Source organism: Notolepis coatsorum (genome assembly GCF_963971535.1).
Source record: "Notolepis coatsorum genome assembly, chromosome: 8".
In the NCBI taxonomy this organism is placed as follows: Eukaryota; Metazoa; Chordata; class Actinopteri; order Aulopiformes; family Paralepididae; genus Notolepis; species Notolepis coatsorum.
This window is the reverse complement of record NC_140172.1, coordinates 64,129,079-64,148,010: the sequence shown is the minus strand read 5'-3', so window position 1 is coordinate 64,148,010 and position 18,932 is coordinate 64,129,079. Positions and strand designations below refer to the sequence as shown.

The following is an 18,932-nucleotide window of genomic DNA, read 5'->3' as shown; positions in this document are numbered from 1 at the left end:
CTTCAGTAGTGTTGTTATTGACATCCGTGCCCACTAGGGCTGTCCCTGACTAAGGATTTGGATAGTTGACTTTGATTGACCAAAAAAAATAAAAAATGGTGGGCACAGCTGACTCAGTGGGCGGGCCCGGCCCCCTAATGCCCGCCCATGGCGCCGGGTCTGAGTCTGATTCACTACTGAAAGAGCACTTTAAGTCAGCATCACTGCTAGAGTTCTACTCTGCTCTCAAGGAGGAGAACTTTACAAACATGAGGAGACATGCTCAGAAGATGTTGGTTCTCTTTGGATCCACCTATATATGTGAACAACCTGACTTTGACTAAAATGTGTGATATTTTTTTTTCTTTTTTTGCACAGTTCTGAAAACATTAATTTAATTTAATATAGGCATGTAAAGTAAAAAAGGCTACAAAACTGGGACACTTTTCTTTACACAGTTCAGTGACATATCTTGTTTATTTTGGCTATAAGATGATGTGATGTCTTTAGAAAGCTAAGAAAATCCTTGTTTCAATAGTATATGAAACTCAAAATAATAACTTTATTTGTATAGCACTTTTTCATACATGCCCTTTGTTATTAATGTTTCACATTTTGTTCATCATTTTGGAAATAAATTCTATTTGAATAAATTATATTTTTGAAAGCTAACCTCACCTTTTAATTGCCAAATAATAACATACACGTCAAAACAATGCCATTTACTGTTTTTTATATATAAAATAAAATGTATATTATGCATAATTGAGTTTGGAATTTTGGCCCGGCCCTCAAACATATTTTCAGTTGCTCATTCGGCCCCCCGGGAAAAATAATTGCCCACCCCTGGCTTAGACTGTTGAGGCTTTTCCTGCCATTATTGAGACAATGTCACTCCCTCACTCCCTCCCTCCCTCACTCCCTCACTCACTCACTCACTCACTCACTCACTCACTCACTCACTCACTCACTCACTCACTCACTCACTCACTCACTCACTCACTCACTTGCGGTTACCCACTCTGCCCCTAGTGACCACCCACCGGCATGGCACTTTGTGTAAGACCAGTTAGAATTAGAATTTAGAATGACATTTTTATTTCAAACATGTGAAAATGTTTTATACATTTAGTATACATTAGTTTAACCCCTTAAGCCGATGTGTATTTCACATCATAAATAGATCAATACAGTCCATATGAATTAATGTTGCGTTTCTTTTTCAAATGTAGCCAAGAGTAAAGACCCTAACCCTATCAAAACAGCAGTCAAATTGTATATTTTCAGCACTATGTTTGTTTACCAATGATTTTAAGTAGGGATGGCACAATACCACTTTTTCATGTCCGATACCGGTATCACAGTCTTGAGTATCTGCCGATACCGACACCCATCCAATACTGCCCCCCCCCCCTCTTAAAAACAAAAACCTGTGTTTAATCTAGCCATCTATAAAACATCATGCTAAAACTGTGAAACAAATGTCCTACTCCCCTAAAGAAGAAATACATAGCATACATGACTCAGTTATGCAATAATGCTGCTGCTTTTTATTTTGTTCAAATCTTTTAGATAATAAGTTATCTAAAAGATTTTGAGAATTTAAAAAAGAAAAGAAAAAAAGACTGCAAGTTTAAGTTTCTAGTGTTGCTGCCACCCCCAGAAATAAATGGTTGCGGCTGTTTTTCCGTTTTCTTCATTGAGCTTAAAATAACTCCACACAGCTGACATGATCAACAAGTTGACTCACGTTTAGCTAACGTCGTTGTCGCGCTAATACTGTTCACGTGATGGCACGCTTTACGGCATATATCGGATGGGAAAATATTTCCAGTTTTTCCGATATCCAATCCTGTGAATTTGGCCAGTATCGGACCGATACCGATACTGAGTATCGGATCGGTGCCATCCCTAATTTCAAGTGTTATTAGCGAAATATGAGTTTATAAGAATCTCACGGCATTGCATCGGAAACCGGAAGATTTAGACACAAGGAAATGACGTGGTCATGAAATCATTGTAGTCCTAAGAAAGAGGAGACTCCGGGCTTTCAATGGACGTTGGAATTTCATAAAACTACACTACCCAGCTCACACCAGCCTCTGTCAAAGCTGGAGCCGGCTGGCATGAAAAAAATATATTGCCATGATTCTCCTGATTATATCTCACTGGTCGAACAAACCTGAACGTTATTGCCATAAAATACAACGTATATTGTTTCTTTACCTTTCTGTGAACGTTTGCAAAAAACGCTTCACAATCTGGTGAAAAATGGCAGAGCTATGGACATTATAGAAAAGTAACTGTACTTACAGTAGATTTCATTCACAGTCTTCAAAAGCCCTGTTTTTCAAAAAGGTTTGAGGTGATGAAATCACTGCACCCAGGCAGCAGTGGTTCGGCAAAAAAAAGTTCAGAGTATATATCTGCTTAGAAAACGAAAATGTCTAATTATTTTTTAAATAATTGATGAAGCGAAGTAGATATTTTGGATGAATCTATGCATGAAAGTGGTAGGCAGTTTTGTGTTTATAGCTGTAAGTATTTATAACCTATTTATAACATTTGATATACATGCCAATTCATATGCTGGATGTTCTTGACTTGGATGTCGGTGCTGAATTCAGTTTACCTACTGTATGTCCAATGTTTAATATTCATGCTACTGTACATATACTACTACATATACATATGCATACTACTACTACCTACCTCTTACTATAGTCTACCCATATAACTCTGTATGATAGCATGTACAATAGTGCTGTATATAATCTAATATTACACCATCTTAAAAATGACTACGTGCACAGCCTAGGCCAGGGGTTCCCAAACTTTTCAGGCCAGGACCCAGAAAATAAGGCGTCAGAGAGCCGCGGCGAGGGCTAACTTGTTGCAAAATAATAATGATAATAATAATAGTCTCATTAAAATACTATTGTTGCTTCGGTTGTTTTCAGCGTTTTATGTGCATAATCTGTTATTTAGTTTGAAATGTTCGTTGAAATAAGTAGATTTTTCGTTTTTGTTTATTTATTAAGTTAATATAAAACCATATAGTCACATTTTAGAATACAATAGAATAGAATTTTAGAATACAATTAGAAACACTGTCCTGGCCTGCTTCTAAGTTCAGTGGCCTGACAAAAAAAATAAAAAAAAATAAAAAAATAAAAAAATAAAAAATAATGATTTTTTTTATTTTTTTTATATATCATCTCGCGGCCCACCCATGGCTGCTCGCGGCCCACCTTTGGGTCGCGACCCCGACTTTGGGAACCACTGGCCTAGGCGATCGTGAAGACGTTGTAGTACCCCTTTTAACGTCACGATGAATGACTTCACATCTCTTGACACTTTGTGTCCTTGTTGTACTGACTACTGGACATCTCCGTGTCTCATCTCTTGACACTTTGTTAGTGTCCTTGTTGTACTGACTACTGGACAGCTCCATGTCTCTCCTCTGAGCCGTCGACTTCCAACAGAGCTCCTCCCGCTGATGCATTGTCAGATTTTCATCTGTCATCATTTCAACGTACGATATCCAATTTGCCATCTACCCTCTACCTGATGTGAATGCAACACAGCATGTGATTCGTGCTCCTCTCTTGATGTAGGAAAGATAAGACAGTCGCCACATTTTTGGACTTTAAATCACATAAATTAAGCAGATAGATAATGAATAAACAAATACAAGCTATTCTGTGAATAATCGCCACAATTCACAACGGAGCAAGGACACGCAGTGTCATAGATCTCTTTTCTTGATCCTCCAATCACAGCTGTTGGTATGAGGGTGGGGATCAAGATGAGTCAATATTGCATGGATTAACTGGTCTTACACAAAGGACCATTCCTGTGTTCCGCCACTAGGGGCAGAGTGACTAACTGTGAGTGAACCTATGGGTGATTTACCGAGTGACATTGTTAGTGACATTGCTGGTCTAAAAGGTGCTTTGCATCTAAAAACATATTTCACTCACCAGCATTAAATAATTTTTCATTTGTGGTTTGTCAATGTATATGTAAATTTGTATAAATTCCTTGTGACATGGAATCACATGTGTAAATATAAGTATCGTCATGTTTATGTTATTGTGTTTCAGAATTTACAAGTAAATGCGTTTATATTTTAGATGCAAAGCCCCTGACCCACAGTGTCATTCGTTCACTCACTCACTCTGCCCCTAGTGGTGGTTCACAGGGATGGCATGTTGACTCATGTTTAGAGTCTGCCCTGAAGCTTTGCCTCCATGAAACTGTGCTGTTGTGTTTAACTGTAATACAATATGTTTTATAGCACAATCTGGCATATGAATCTGTGTGTTTGCGTTAAATGTTGACCCTTTCCTTCCATTTTCATATGAGAATATGACTCATCTGGTAGAAATCAAGCCAGGGGCGGAAGTCTACTAATCCTGTACCTAGTACACAGCATAATTCTATAGATGGCCACTAAAAGCAGCAGAGTTGTAAGACAGCGACAATATATATATATATATATTGCTAGTAGATATATATACTATACTATACACTGTAAATATATACTGTATATAACTCACTCCTGAAAGGAGTAATCACTATAAGCAAGGATTTTCAATGTACAATGAGAAACCCAATGCATTGCATTGATTTCTGAACCTCAGAGAGCAGGCAATGGAAGCTCTCAACCCAACAGTTCCAGCAGTAGCTACTATGTGCGGCACTAATCCTACATACAAAGTCTATCTCCGGTGCACCGGGGAGATCCATGTTAAGCATCTCCCTCCGGTACAGTTTTGCATAAGACGGACCTTGCGTCACCCCATTCTCCCAGCACCCTGGGGGGAGAATCGAATAAAACATAAATGATTTCTTCTTCTTCTTCCACAATCTTTCCTTATGTTCCAGTTTCTGAGAGAGAATCTCTATCTCCTAGCTGGAGGCGGGCGGATCAACCTGCTGCTTCTTATTAGCATCTTCCAGAGAACCTTTAAGCAGCCGCAGCCTCTCGACATGGCTGAGCCACGGGAGTGTATCTGGAAGCGGGTTGTTGGAGAGTCGCTTCAGTCTTTATGTACCACCATGTTGACAGCAAAACAAAGAACACATTGTTCTATAGAAGATTTCTGTAACAGTGCCCAGAGATAGTTTAGTGGTTAAGACCAGGGATGCACCGATACCGATACTGGTATGGGATATCGGTTCGATACCAGGCTAAAATAGAATATCGGTATCTGAGAATTTCCCCTGATACTAAAATCAGATACCAAGAACCACATCTAAGGTGCTAGAAATCAAAGCAAATAAAATAATCCAAATAAATAACTCTCTCTAATGGAGAAAAATGTATTATAATATCAATATTTTTGTCCAATGACCCCACAATGATGGTCCAGGTCTATACTGTTCATTAAAAGTAATGGATCGGATCAGTACTCATGGTACACTACTGGTCGATACCCAAAGACCAGGTAGCAGGACTGAAAAAATCAGATCGGTGCATCCCTAGTTATGACCCTCACCTCTGGGACCACATGTACCCCTGCTGCCCTAAGAGTGAATCCCACCAGAACATTATCTCCTGTATCTCCTCTACTCTGTCTCCCTCTCAGCCTTCCTACTGTCTCAATAAAGAACCTCCTCTCCTGTGTCTCCCCTACTCTGTCTCCCTCTCAGCCTTCCTACTGTCTCAATAAAGAACCTCCTCTCCTGTGTCTCCCCTACTCTGTCTCACTCTCAGCCTTCCTACTGTCTCAATAAAGAACCTTCTCTCCTGTATCTATCTCCCTACTCTGTCTCCCTCTCAGCCTTCCTACTGTCTCAATAAAGAACCTTCTCTCCTGTATCTCCTCTACTCTGTCTCCCTCTCAGCCTTGATACTGTCTCAATAAAACTCCTTCTCTCCTGTGTCTCCCCAATGCTGTCTCCCTCTCAGCCTTCCTACTGTCTCAATAAAGAACCTTCTCTCCTGTGTCTCCCCAATGCTGTCTCCCTCTCAGCCTTCCTACTGTCTCAATAAAGAACCTTCTCTCCTGTGTCTCCCCAATGCTGTCTCCCTCTCAGCCTTCCTACTGTCTCAATAAAGAACCATCTCTCCTGTGTCTCCTCTACTCTGTCTCCCTCTCAGCCTTCCTACTGTCTCAATAAAGAACCTTCTCTCCTGTGTCTCCCCAATGCTGTCTCCCTCTCAGCCTTCCTACTGTCTCAATAAAGAACCATCTCTCCTGTGTCTCCTCTACTGTGTCTCTTGACCGTCAGAAGGGGGGCTATGTGAGACTGTTGTTCATTGACTACAGCTCAGCGTTCAACACCATAGTCCCCACCAGACTGGTGGACAAGCTGATCGAGCTGGGTCTGAGCTCCGCCCTGAGCGCCTGGGTACTGGACTTTCTGAGTGAAAGACCCCAGGCGGTCAGGGTGGGGGGTCAGACCTCCAACACCATCACCCTGAGCATCGGGTCCCCCCAGGGCTGTGTTCTAAGCCCCCTGCTGTACTCACTCTACACACACGACTGTGTGGCCAAGTTCAGCTCCAACTCCATAGTGAAGTTCGCAGACGACACGGTGGTGGTGGGGCTGATCTCGGACAACGACGAGAAGGCCTACCGGGAGGAGGTTGAGGTACTGGAACGCTGGTGCCAGGACAACAGCCTGCTCCTGAACATTGGTAAAACCAAGGAGCTGATCGTGGATTATAGGAGAGGACAGCAGGAGACACACACACCACTGATGATTAACGGGGCTACCGTGGACAGGGTGAGCAGCTTTAAGTACCTGGGGGTCCACATCTCAGAGGATCTGACATGGTCAACACACATAGACACAGTAGTAAAGAAAGCGAAGCAGCGCCTCTACCACCTGAGACAGTTAAGGAAGTTCAGAGTATCGGGGAAGATACTCCAGTCCTTCTACTCAGGAGCTGTAGAGAGCATCTTGACCGGAAACATCACTGCCTGGTATGGAAACAGCACGGCACAGGACAAGAAGGCCCTACAGAGAGTGGTGCGCTCAGCCGAGCGTACCACGGGTATTGCGCTACCTCCCCTGCAGGTTCTATACAACAAGAGGTGCAAATCCAGAGCCTGCAGAATAATGAAAGACCCCCACCACCCCAATAACAGCCTGTTCCAGCTGCTGAGGTCAGGCAGACGCCTGCGAACCCCAGCTACTAGGACAGAGAGGCTTAGGCTCAGCTTCTTCCCCCAGGCCATCAGAGCCTTGAACAATGAACATTGAGTGCCACAGAACACTGAACTATCCACACACAAGCACACACAAGCACACACACGACACGCACGCTGTGCACGCTCACACACTAGCAGCCACTTTAACACGAGCGGGCACACACTCACGCCGCACACACGCACACTTATGGCCAAGAGGAAAGGCCACTTTAAATTAGTATAACAACAGGAACAGTGTATTGCACTACTAAAGCTACCTAGCATGTCCTATATGCTCTGTAAATACTATGTACAGATACCGAGATGTCACACCATGTTACCTGTTACCTGTTTATTGCACAATGTTGTTTTTTTATTGGATTCTATTATATGTTGTACCACTGTTTTTTTATTGGATTCTATTATATGTTGTACCACTGTATTGCACATCGTCGCGGGCAAGACCACCCGCATTTCATTGTATACTTGTATGCCGTGACAATTAAAACTCTTGACTTGACTTGACTCCCTCTCAGCCTTCCTACTGTCTCAATAAAGGACCGTCTCCTGTGTCTCCTCTACTCTGTCTCCCTCTCAGACGTCCTACTGTCTCAATAAAGAACCTTCTCTCCTGTGTCTCCCCTACTCTGTCTCCCTCTCAGCCTTCCTACTGTCTCAATAAAGAACCTTCTCTCCTGTGTCTCCCCAACGCTGTCTCCCTCTCAGCCTTCCTACTGTCTCAATAAAGAACATTATCTCATGTGTCTCCTCTACTCTGTCTCCCTCTCAGCCTTCCTACTGTCTCAATAAAGAACATTATCTCCTGTGTCTCCCCTACTCTGTCTCCCTCTCAGCCTTCCTACTGTCTCAATAAAGAACCTCCTCTCCTGTGTCTCCCCTACTCTGTCTCACTCTCAGCCTTCCTACTGTCTCAATAAAAAACCTTCTCTCCTGTATCTATCTCCCCTACTCTGTCTCCCTCTCAACCTTCCTACTGTCTCAATAAAGAACCTTCTCTCCTGTATCTCCTCTACTCTGTCTCCCTCTCAGCCTTCCTACTGTCTCAATAAAGAACCTTCTCTCCTGTGTCTCCCCAATGCTGTCTCCCTCTCAGCCTTCCTACTGTCTCAATAAAGAACCTTCTCTCCTGTGTCTCCCCAATGCTGTCTTTCTCTCAGCCTTCCTACTGTCTCAATAAAGAACCATCTCTCCTGTGTCTCCTCTACTCTGTCTCCCTCTCAGCCTTCCTACTGTCTCAATAAAGAACCTTCTCTCCTGTGTCTCCCCAATGCTGTCTCCCTCTCAGCCTTCCTACTGTCTCAATAAAGAACCATCTCTCCTGTGTCTCCTCTACTGTATCTCCCTCTCAGCATTCCTACTGTCTCAATAAAGGACCGTCTCCTGTGTCTCCTCTACTCTGTCTCCCTCTCAGACGTCCTACTGTCTCAATAAAGAACCTTCTCTCCTGTGTCTCCCCTACTCTGTCTCCCTCTCAGCCTTCCTACTGTCTCAATAAAGAACCTTCTCTCCTGTGTCTCCCCAACACTGTCTCCCTCTCAGCCTTCCTACTGTCTCAATAAAGAACATTATCTCCTGTGTCTCCTCTACTCTGTCTCCCTCTCAGCCTTCCTACTGTCTCAATAAAGAACATTATCTCCTGTGTCTCCTCTACTCTGTCTCCCTCTCAGACATCCTACTGTCTCAATAAAGAACCTTCTCTCCTGTGTCTCCTCTACTCTGTCTCCCTCTCAGCCTTCCTACTGTCTCTATAAAGAACATTCTCTCCTGTGTCTCTTCTACTCTGTCTCCCTCTCAGCCTTCCTACTGTCTCAGTAAAGCGAATACTAAGGGGAGTGGACTGCACACTCTTTAAAAAACTAAAATATTTAATCCTATCTGTAATAATATATTGCAATAATATTCATAACATAAAAATTGCATCTCCATTGTGATCACTGTCTCTTTAAACCCTTGGACATGGAGCAAATTTATAAAATGTATATTAACTACACTACTAGCACAACAAGGCCTAGTGTTCTTTCTTACTGCCTTGTACTGGAGGCTAACCAATGAAAGACAGACTACAGAACTGCTATAGTAGTATAGAATGCAACCAGCATAAGGAGAGGAAAATGAGGAGCCAAGAATCATCAGCATCACTCAGCAAAAACAACACACAGCGACTCTAACCCCAAACCTTACATGCTGCCAATTTCTAAACAAGTCTAAAGAAAGCAACTGTGGTGCTGAAAGAACAGCTCCCTAATTCTGCACAGCACACAACTTCACACACACGCATACATGCACACACGTGCACACACACACACACACGCACACACACACACACACACACACACACACACACACACACACACACACAAATCACTAGTGTCATGCATACAAATGTATATAATCTAACATGGATGTTAAATATCGAATGATTCTCACAAAGGGAAAGGGAAAATATAGCTGCAAGCAAGCAGTGATTCTGGGGCTTCAAGCTCATGTGGAGAAGTTAAAGAGTTTTTTGGCGAAGACCGCAAGGGGTCAAGAGCTTAATGGAAATGTTCTAACATTACGTTTTCACGCTCACAGTAAGTTCCATAGTTGTATAATATCCATCAAATGATGTTGTCACAGTTAGCAATGTGCCTCATTTTACCAGGTCTTCACATTACTGTGAATGATGAAACATTAGAACAGCCGCTGTTCAGCCTCCCTTTGGATGCACTGATTATGAAATGTAGTGTGAAGATTCTACATCAAGGTATTGAGACGTACAGTACATACATTTATTTTGTAGCGATTGTCGCTACCTTGAGTTTTGTGACAGACCATTGGTCAAACCAGATTCAGAGATATTAGATTAGATTCAAATGTCATGTCATCATAGAGTACAAGAGGTTTGTTGCATCCAACCAGAGTGCAAATGTAACAGTAAAGTGCAATAGTATTATACAATGTACAAGTGATTAAACTGAATATCAAATATATAGATTAGTACTACTGAGTAATAGTGCTCATCAGATGTACAGCATGTCCAGAATGGTAGTATTATTATGTACAGTAATACAGGTATAAAGACACTATGATAGTACAGTGAGTCATACTGGCCAGCAGCGTAACTAGTAGATAAGGGATATGTACAGATATAGATATAGTTTCTAGTATCTACATGCATGTATGTACAGACAGATGTGGATAAATATGTATACGGTAAGAATATATATATATATATAGTATATATAAAGCATTATTGTACATGCCATCATACAGAGTTATATAGACTATAGTTTGGGGTAGGTAGTTAAGATTATATGATTACTATGATTACAGTGTAAGGCAGTTGTAGAAAGCGGTAGGCAGGTATAAATTGAGCAGAGTTCAATATACAGTATGCTGTTAGCATTTATGGTTTATTTGAAAATGCCGAATATGGCTCTTGACATCTCCTTAACGTCTGTACCAAATGTCCTGATAGCAAGTCAGGATGCGCCAACGCCACTTTCTCCCTGCCAGTACTGAGCCCTAAACTGTAAAATAATTGTCTGATCAGCAATATTACAGACTCTGATGGTTCAAGAGACCATTTCTTATTAGAGCAAGGATAGATGTTGTTACGTTTCACATTGGCAGGACACAGCATACTGCATATTGATCTCTGTTGCCTATACTCTATTTATACCTGCCTACTGCTTTCTACAACTGCCTTATACTGTAATAAATAGTAATCATATAATCTTAACTACGTACCCCAAACTATAGTCTACCCATATAACTCTGTGGTAGCATGTACAATGCCATATATATATATATATTCTTACCGTATATATACCCACATCTGTCTGTACATACCTGCATAATCATATTTACCTATCTGTAGATACTATATCTATATCTGTACATATCCCTTACCTACTCTTACTAGTTATACGCTGCTGGCCCGTATGACTTTTTACTACCATAGTATCTTTATACATGTATCACTGACTGTACATATTAATACTACAACTCTCTCTGTACATACATACATACATACATACATACATACATACATACATACATACATACATACATACATACATACATACATACATACATACATACATACATACATACATACATACATACATACATACATACATACATACATACATACTCAGTAGTACTCATTTATATATTGTATACCCAGTTTAATCACCTGTACATTGCATTACTATTGCACTTTACTGTTACATTTGCACTCTGGTTGGATGCCAAACCTCTTTTTGTTGTACTGTACTTGTTCTGTAAAATGACAATACATTTGAAGCTAATATAATCGAATCTAATCAAGTGTATTATAATAGCATCCACATTGTGCCTGGGATTAGTCTTGTATTATATACAGGTCCCAACAGTCAACAGTATTAACTCAATAGAAATATAATCATGTTTCAACTTCTAATAATTTACCTGTAAAGGGTTTGAACCCCCAATGAAAGTCCAGATTTAATAGATCACTCTTAATTCAAATGTGAGTCAAACTTAAAGAATAACCTAAATGGTGAGCATATTGGTATGGTTGGCCTCTGAGGTGTGCATTACATGTTTGACTACAGTATTTAAAGGAGGGTCTTGGAAAGACAATCTTCAGCTGTCAAACATGCCATATAAACCTAACCATTCATCAATAGGCTATTTTTAATATGTCTTTACATCTATATTAATGTGACGTCCTATGTTATATAGGCCTATAAGCCTATAGATACAAGCATTTTAACTTTGAGGTGAGGCCTGAAGACTGGATAAATGTGTTTGTAACTGGAAGGTCATCATCCTCCTGGTTGACCCTGATGTAAAGAAGACAAACGTCTTTCTCTGGTCTGCATCCCCTTAACAATTGTGTGTATTGAGCCGATTGTACCCATTCTGCACTCTGTTAAATAAAGTTTTCATTCATTCATTCATTCATTCATTCATTCATTCATTCATTCATTCATTCATTCAGTTCAAAACCCAACCCAGCTGGGAAACATGTATGAGTGTAAAGAACAGGAGCAGCGTTATCTGCAATAACTGCCTTTGCCTCCCTCTATCTTTCTGCTAAATACCATTTTATTTGAAGTCAACTTGCCGTGGCTACGAAAGAAATAAAGAAATCTTTCACAAGCCAAAAGCAAGAATACTTTCAATAGCATGATTGTTTCCATGTAGGCGATAATAAGAAATGATGATACCAATGTTATGACAAATAGCCATACAGTGCGACCAGCAGCTCCTTATTGACGAAGCCGTTCTAAAAGGTGCATGCATAGTGGTACTGGTACTCACACGCATGTGTGACAGAGAAGCTGTTGGAGGATTCAAGGTTGTCTACATTGTAATTGAGATGGAAGGGTTTCTCCGTCGCATTCTGGTTGGTGTTATAGAGCTGGACAGCGAACCTGAAGGCGCTGTGCTCCTGCACCGTGGAGCGCATGAAGAGTCCACCTATAGAACAGGAACACAAATGATCACGTAAAACAATCAAGAATTACACATGATACTAGTCTAGTGTCTGTTTGGTTCAGTCACTGATCCATTTATTAATTGCCACAACAGTGTACGGCTTTACGAATCATGTGGACATGCTATTGCAGCAAGTCCATAACGAGATCTGTCTGGAATGTTGTTTCACTCACGCAGCGTCCACTGCAGAGGCAGAAACTTTTGTATGAAAATAAATAGGTTAAGCCTAACGTTAAGCTTTATCAACTTTTGGTGCAATTCCTTCCCAACCCCCACACGGGCGCGTATGAGTCCAAACCCCCAGCCTACATCTGATGATGAAGTAGGCTACAGGTACTAAACTTGACAATTGTGCAAATAATCGTACCAATGCGAAACGAAGCCGACATTTGAGACATTTGAGAAGAAACAAGACCTACTTCTTTTTTGTATTTATTTTTTTACTAAATAAAGACATGTCGAATCAATCAAACTTACCGATGTTGATCTGATTCGGAAACCCTGCGCGCGATTTACCCAGAAAATACAACAAAAAAAGGACAGTCGCTCTGAGACGGTGCCGCATTTTCTTCCAAGTTGAAATCAACTCCTCGGGCGAATGTGATCTGAGGGAACCGTGTACATCTGAGCTTGTTATGCGCAAAGAAAGACCCTCACGATGCTGCAGGTCTCACTGTGCACCCGCGGTGAAGGTGTCAATGGAACACAACTACACGAACCGCACATCCGATCATCTGCTGCCGTGTTGAGGAGGGGGTGAGAAAGGACCGATTTATCGCAAAGATGGTGGTAGAGGAGCGAAAAGCGGATCAGATGAATTCATGGTTTAAAAAAAAAATAAGAACTCGATTCCGTCTCTTGCAGCTGTTAACAGGCCTACTTTTTGGGAATTCACACGAGCCAGGGTCTTCAAGATGCACGATTCACGTTTGTTCAAATAAGGATACAGCAGGGGAAATTTGCTTAGTTCAATCAATACAAACAATGAACCCTATACTCCACACATCAAAGCAGCAGCGTCCGGCGGAAAATACAAATAGAACTGTTACCAAAAAAGAGACAGCGACGTTTTTTTTACCACTTCGTTTTGAACAACGAATTCCCTTTTACTGTGGACAATCCAACTGGGCCAGCGGGGGGGGGGGGGGGGGGGGGGGGGCGTTTATCAAACTTCATCTGACGTTATGAATTATAAGAGCACTCCCCTTCACGTCACTGCAGAGTTGCGGGGCTGTGAAACGGTGCAGCCAATAGTCTATAATGCAGTTTACGGGGCTCTATAGCTGCATGGCATCATGGTGCAGGACTAGGAGAGAGAGAGAGACAATGTGGCTTATCTATTAATGCAGTGTTAATTATTCATTGTGGTGGATTCGTGTAGATGTAAATCTGTAAACCATAGATTTACTGCCAGACTATAGCTTCTATACTTGGCTGCATGGGCTTGGAGCAGCAGCAGCATCAGCTGTAGTTAGAGGGTATATGAGTGCCTTGCTCAAGAGAACTCAGCCGTGAGTCGAGTGGTTTCTCCAGGAATCAGTCCAGAAGTGTTTTTTCATGGTAATGGTTGCTTCTGGTTCTGCAGTCAGACCACCTGAAGTCGACACTCTCTCCATACTGTTGAGTTGGTGGTCCTGGATATCAAACTAGGAACCTTCTACTGGTCCTGGATATCAAACTAGGAACCTTCTACTGGTCCTGGATATCAAACTAGGAACCTTCTACTGGTCCTGGATATCAAACTAGGAACCTTCTACTGGTCCTGGATATCAAACTAGGAACCCTCCTCCTACTGGTCCTGGATATCAAACTATAGGAACCTTCCTCCTTACTGGTCCTGGATATCAAACCAGGAACCCTCCTCCTTACTGGTCCTGGATATCAAACCAGGAACCCTCCTCCTTACTGGTCCTGGATATCAAACTATAGGAACCTTCCTCCTTACTGGTCCACACTATAAACTATATAGGAACCCTCCTCCTTACTGGTCCTGGATATCAAACTATAGGAACCTTCCTCCTTACTAGTCCACAGTATAAACTATAGGAACCTTCCTCTTTACTGGTCCACAGTTCTGAGCACAAGGAAACCACTACTCCCTCTATAGTCACCTATGGGAATATCTCATTTCAGTTGCTAGTAAGCTACATGATGGTGTAGATCACTATACAATTGATTATTCACTTTTCCAGATACATTCTTGACTCTCACATCCAACTGCAGCCTTCCTCCTCGACATTCGGAGAAGAGAAGACAGTGGAGAAGAGGCAGGGTTGGAAAATAGAGAGACTCATAATCCCTATTGTCTTGGGGGGGGGGGGGGGTCCAGATCCAGGGGAAGAGCTCTGGAGAAGAGCTCTGTCCCCAAACCTGCAAAGAGAAGAACAGGATGAAGTAGACCTTTTTGCACTATTGCATTTTACAATATACATAATACATTACAGTATCGTAGGATCTGGCACAGACAGTTTTCTGTCAGGTCACAGGAATTTTCCAAGCTCAATAAGGGTTAATCTGTTGAAATGGTAAAGTAGTTGTGTGGCTGCACTACAGCTCATACAGACACACACCATACAGACACACACCAGTGTGGGGGTGAATACTGATTACATTTTCATACAATCCTGTCAAGCTTCTTTAATTTGTTTATTTTTGTGTAAATTATGTAAACATCTGTTGTGTATTGTTGTTATAGAAGCTATGTCAACTATAACATAGTATTGTCTCTGCTATTAACATTTACATTTAGTCATTTAGCTGACGACTTACAAGTTCTGTACGACAAGTCATCAGGAAGGGCACAACTCTATCAGCTGAGTAACAATGTTCATCAAAGTGTTGAGTGCTACAGTGTGTAGGTTAGTATATTAGGACAAGTGCATGACAGGTTAGTTAGGGTTAGATTTTTTATATATATATATATTTTTGAGATAATGGTTGAAGAAATGCGTCTTTAGTCGACATCGAAAGATTACCTGTAACATTACCTGATACCTGTAACATATTCTTGTCTCTGGTATTAACATACCTGTAACATATTCTTGTCTCTGGTATTAACATACCTGTAACATATTCTTGTCTCTGGTATTAACATACCTGTAACATATTCTTGTCTCTGGTATTAACATACCTGTAACATATTCTTGTCTCTGGTATTAACATACCTGTAACATATTCTTGTCTCTGGTATTAACATACATGTAACATATTCTTGTCTCTGGTATTAACATACCTGTAACATATTATTGTCTCTGGTATTAATATACCTGTAACATATTCTTGTCTCTGGTATTAATATACCTGTAACATATTCTTGTCTCTGGTATTAACATACATGTAACATATTCTTGTCTCTGGTATTCTCAAGTTCTCAAGTTCTTTAATAGTTGTCATACAGAAGTACAGAATACTTTCATACAAAATGCTTCTTACTGTTACGCTCCAGAGACTGTGCTAGACAAGATAGTATCAAATAACATAATAACATAATATAGCATGAATTTAGAAGAAGAAAAATGAGGTCACAGTGTTCGGTATAGACATATGTACAATGTTCTGAGTTACCATATAATATACAATACACAATACTATGCAGTGTACTAATGTACAGTACTATCTAGTGCAAAGCAGAAATGGGATGAGGTACAATTTTAGGTACAATTTACAGTAAGGTGTACGAGTTGTAGTGCAATCCTTCATCCATAAATATAAAGTGTGGGGAGTGGGTGCTACAGTGTGTTTGTTTAAAGTGGGTGTGTGCTATAAAGTGTGTGGAGTGGGTGCTACAGTGTGTTTGTTTAAAGTGAGTGTGTGCGTGTGGATGTGTGTGCTATGTGCGTTTGGTGGTTGTTGTTGTGTAGTGTTCATTCATTGTTCGTTTAGCAGCCTGATGGCCTGGGGATAGAAGCTTCTTCTGAGTCTTTCTGTGCTCGCCTTGAGACTCCGGTATCGCTTGCCTGACCGCAGCAGTTCAAAGAGGCAGTTGTTCGGGTGACTGGAGTCTTTAATGATTCTCTTAGCCTTGCCCTTGCAACGCTTGTTGTAAATGTTCTGGAGGGTGGGGAGCCCCCCTCCAATTGTGCGTTCGGCTGAACGTGTCACTCTTTGTAGTCTGCTTCGGTCTTGTGCAGTGCTATTCCCAAACCAGGAGGTGATGTTGCCGGTCAAGATGCTCTCTATTGTACATGAGTAGAAGTTCTTAAGGATCTTCTGGCTGACTTGGAACTTCCTTAGGCGCCTGAGGAAGTAGAGGCGTTGTCGTGCCTTCTTCACAACACTGTCAATGTGTGTGGTCCATGTCAAGTCCTCGGATATGTAGGCTCCGAGGTACTTAAAGCTGTTGACTCTCTCAACCGGTGCCCCGTCGATGCTGAGGGGGCTGTAGTCCTTGACCCCCGACCTCCTGAAGTCCACAATCATCTCCTTTGTTTTGCTGACGTTCAGGGAGAGGCTGTTTTCCTGGCACCATCCCGCCAGGACCTTGACCTCTTCCAGGTAGGCCCTCTCGTCGTTGGCAGAGATCAGGCCCACCACCACTGTGTCGTCAGCAAATTTGATGATTGTATTGCTACTCCGCTGAGCCACACAGTCGTGTGTGTACAGGGAGTAGAGGAGGGGACTCAGAACACAGCCCTGGGGGGCCCCTATGTTGAGGGTGATGGATGAGGAGGTGCAGTTGCCTGCTCTCACCACCTGGGGTCTGCCAGTCAGGAAGTCCAAGACCCACTGGCAGAGGTCATAGCCCAAGCCCAGGTCCCTGAGCTTGGCTATGAGTATGGAGGGGACTATGGTATTGAATGCCGAGCTGTAGTCGATGAATAGCATTCTCACATAGTTCCCCTGCCTCTTGTCCAGGTGTGATGCTGCTGTGTGCAGCACATGGGATATGGCGTCCTCCGTGGACCTGTTGGGGCGGTATGCAAATTGCAGGGGGTCCATGTTGATGGGGAGGGAGGAGCAGATGTAGCCCTTTACTAGCTTCTCAAAGCACTTCATGGCTATGGAGGTGAGAGCTACAGGGCGGTAGTCGTTGAGGCAAGCAGGCTTGGATTTTTTGGGTACAGGGATAATAGTGGACTTCACATTATTGTCTCTGGTATTAACATATTTGTAACATATTATTGTCTCTGGTATTAACATGCTTGTAACATATTATTGTCTCTGGTATTAACATACCTGTAACATATTCTTGTCTCTGGTATTAACATACCTGTAACATATTATTGTATCTGGTATTAGCATACTTATAACATTATTGTCTCTGGTATTAACATATTTGTAACATATTATTGTCTCTGGTATTAACATGCTTGTAACATATTATTGTCTCTGGTATTAACATATCTGTAACATATTATTGTCTCTGGTATTAACATACCTGTAACATATTATTTTCTCTGGTATTAACATGCTTGTAACATATTATTGTCTCTGGTATTAACATACCTGTAACATATTATTTTCTCTGGTATTAACATGCTTGTAACATATTATTGTCTCTGGTATTAACATGCTTGTAACATATTATTGTCTCTGGTATTAACATACCTGTAACATATTCTTGTCTCTGGTATTAACATACCTGTAACATATTATTGTCTCTGGTATTAGCATACTTATAACATTATTGTCTCTGGTATTAACATATTTGTAACATATTATTGTCTCTGGTATTAACATGCTTGTAACATATTATTGTCTCTGGTATTAACATATCTGTAACATATTATTGTCTCTGGTATTAACATACCTGTAACATATTATTTTCTCTGGTATTAACATGCTTGTAAGATATTATTGTCTCTGGTATTAACATACCTGTAACATATTATTTTCTCTGGTATTAACATGCTTGTAACATATTATTGTCTCTGGTAGTAACATACCTGTAACATATTCTTGTCTCTGGTATTAACATACCTGTAACATATTCTTGTCTCTGGTATTTACATGGATTCTCAGCACAGTCCATGCTGTTCTTCAGACTGGATACCCTCAGCTCTGGCCAGGTCAATCGGGCCACCCTCCAGTCTGTGTATGCCCTGGAAATAAACGCTGAAAACTACTCCACACAGTGCACCCAAAGTAGGTTTGAGGGTTTATTTCAGGGCTTACAGACGGGAGCGTGGCCCCTGGAGCCCCGTTGACTTTGTATTTGTCTTGTGGCGGATAGACAGAGCTACAGGCGTCCAGTCTGTGCTAAGAGAGGACTCTACAACATCACAGGGCGACAGTGGCTCGGGAGGTAGAGCAGTCATCTGGCAATCCGGAGGTTCCCGGGTCGATTCTCGCTCCTCCCGGGCAGCGTGTCGATGTGTC

At 41.6% G+C, this 18,932-nt stretch overlaps 1 protein-coding gene across 2 annotated transcripts in view; it reads right to left on the bottom strand.

The window, feature by feature from the left end:
- The window catches only part of gria3a (glutamate receptor, ionotropic, AMPA 3a), a gene marked incomplete at both ends in the record, with an annotated part of 399,585 nt that extends 386,406 nt beyond the window's left edge, over nt 1-13,179 (bottom strand). For both annotated transcript variants that reach the window (XM_084320884.1, XM_084320883.1), the window contains 2 exons: nt 12,438-12,596; nt 13,092-13,179. In XM_084320884.1, the coding sequence (XP_084177010.1) occupies nt 12,438-12,596; nt 13,092-13,179 (247 nt within the window). The remainder of the gene's footprint in view (nt 1-12,437; nt 12,597-13,091) is intronic.
- Nucleotides 13,180-18,932: the final 5,753 nt, after the last annotated feature.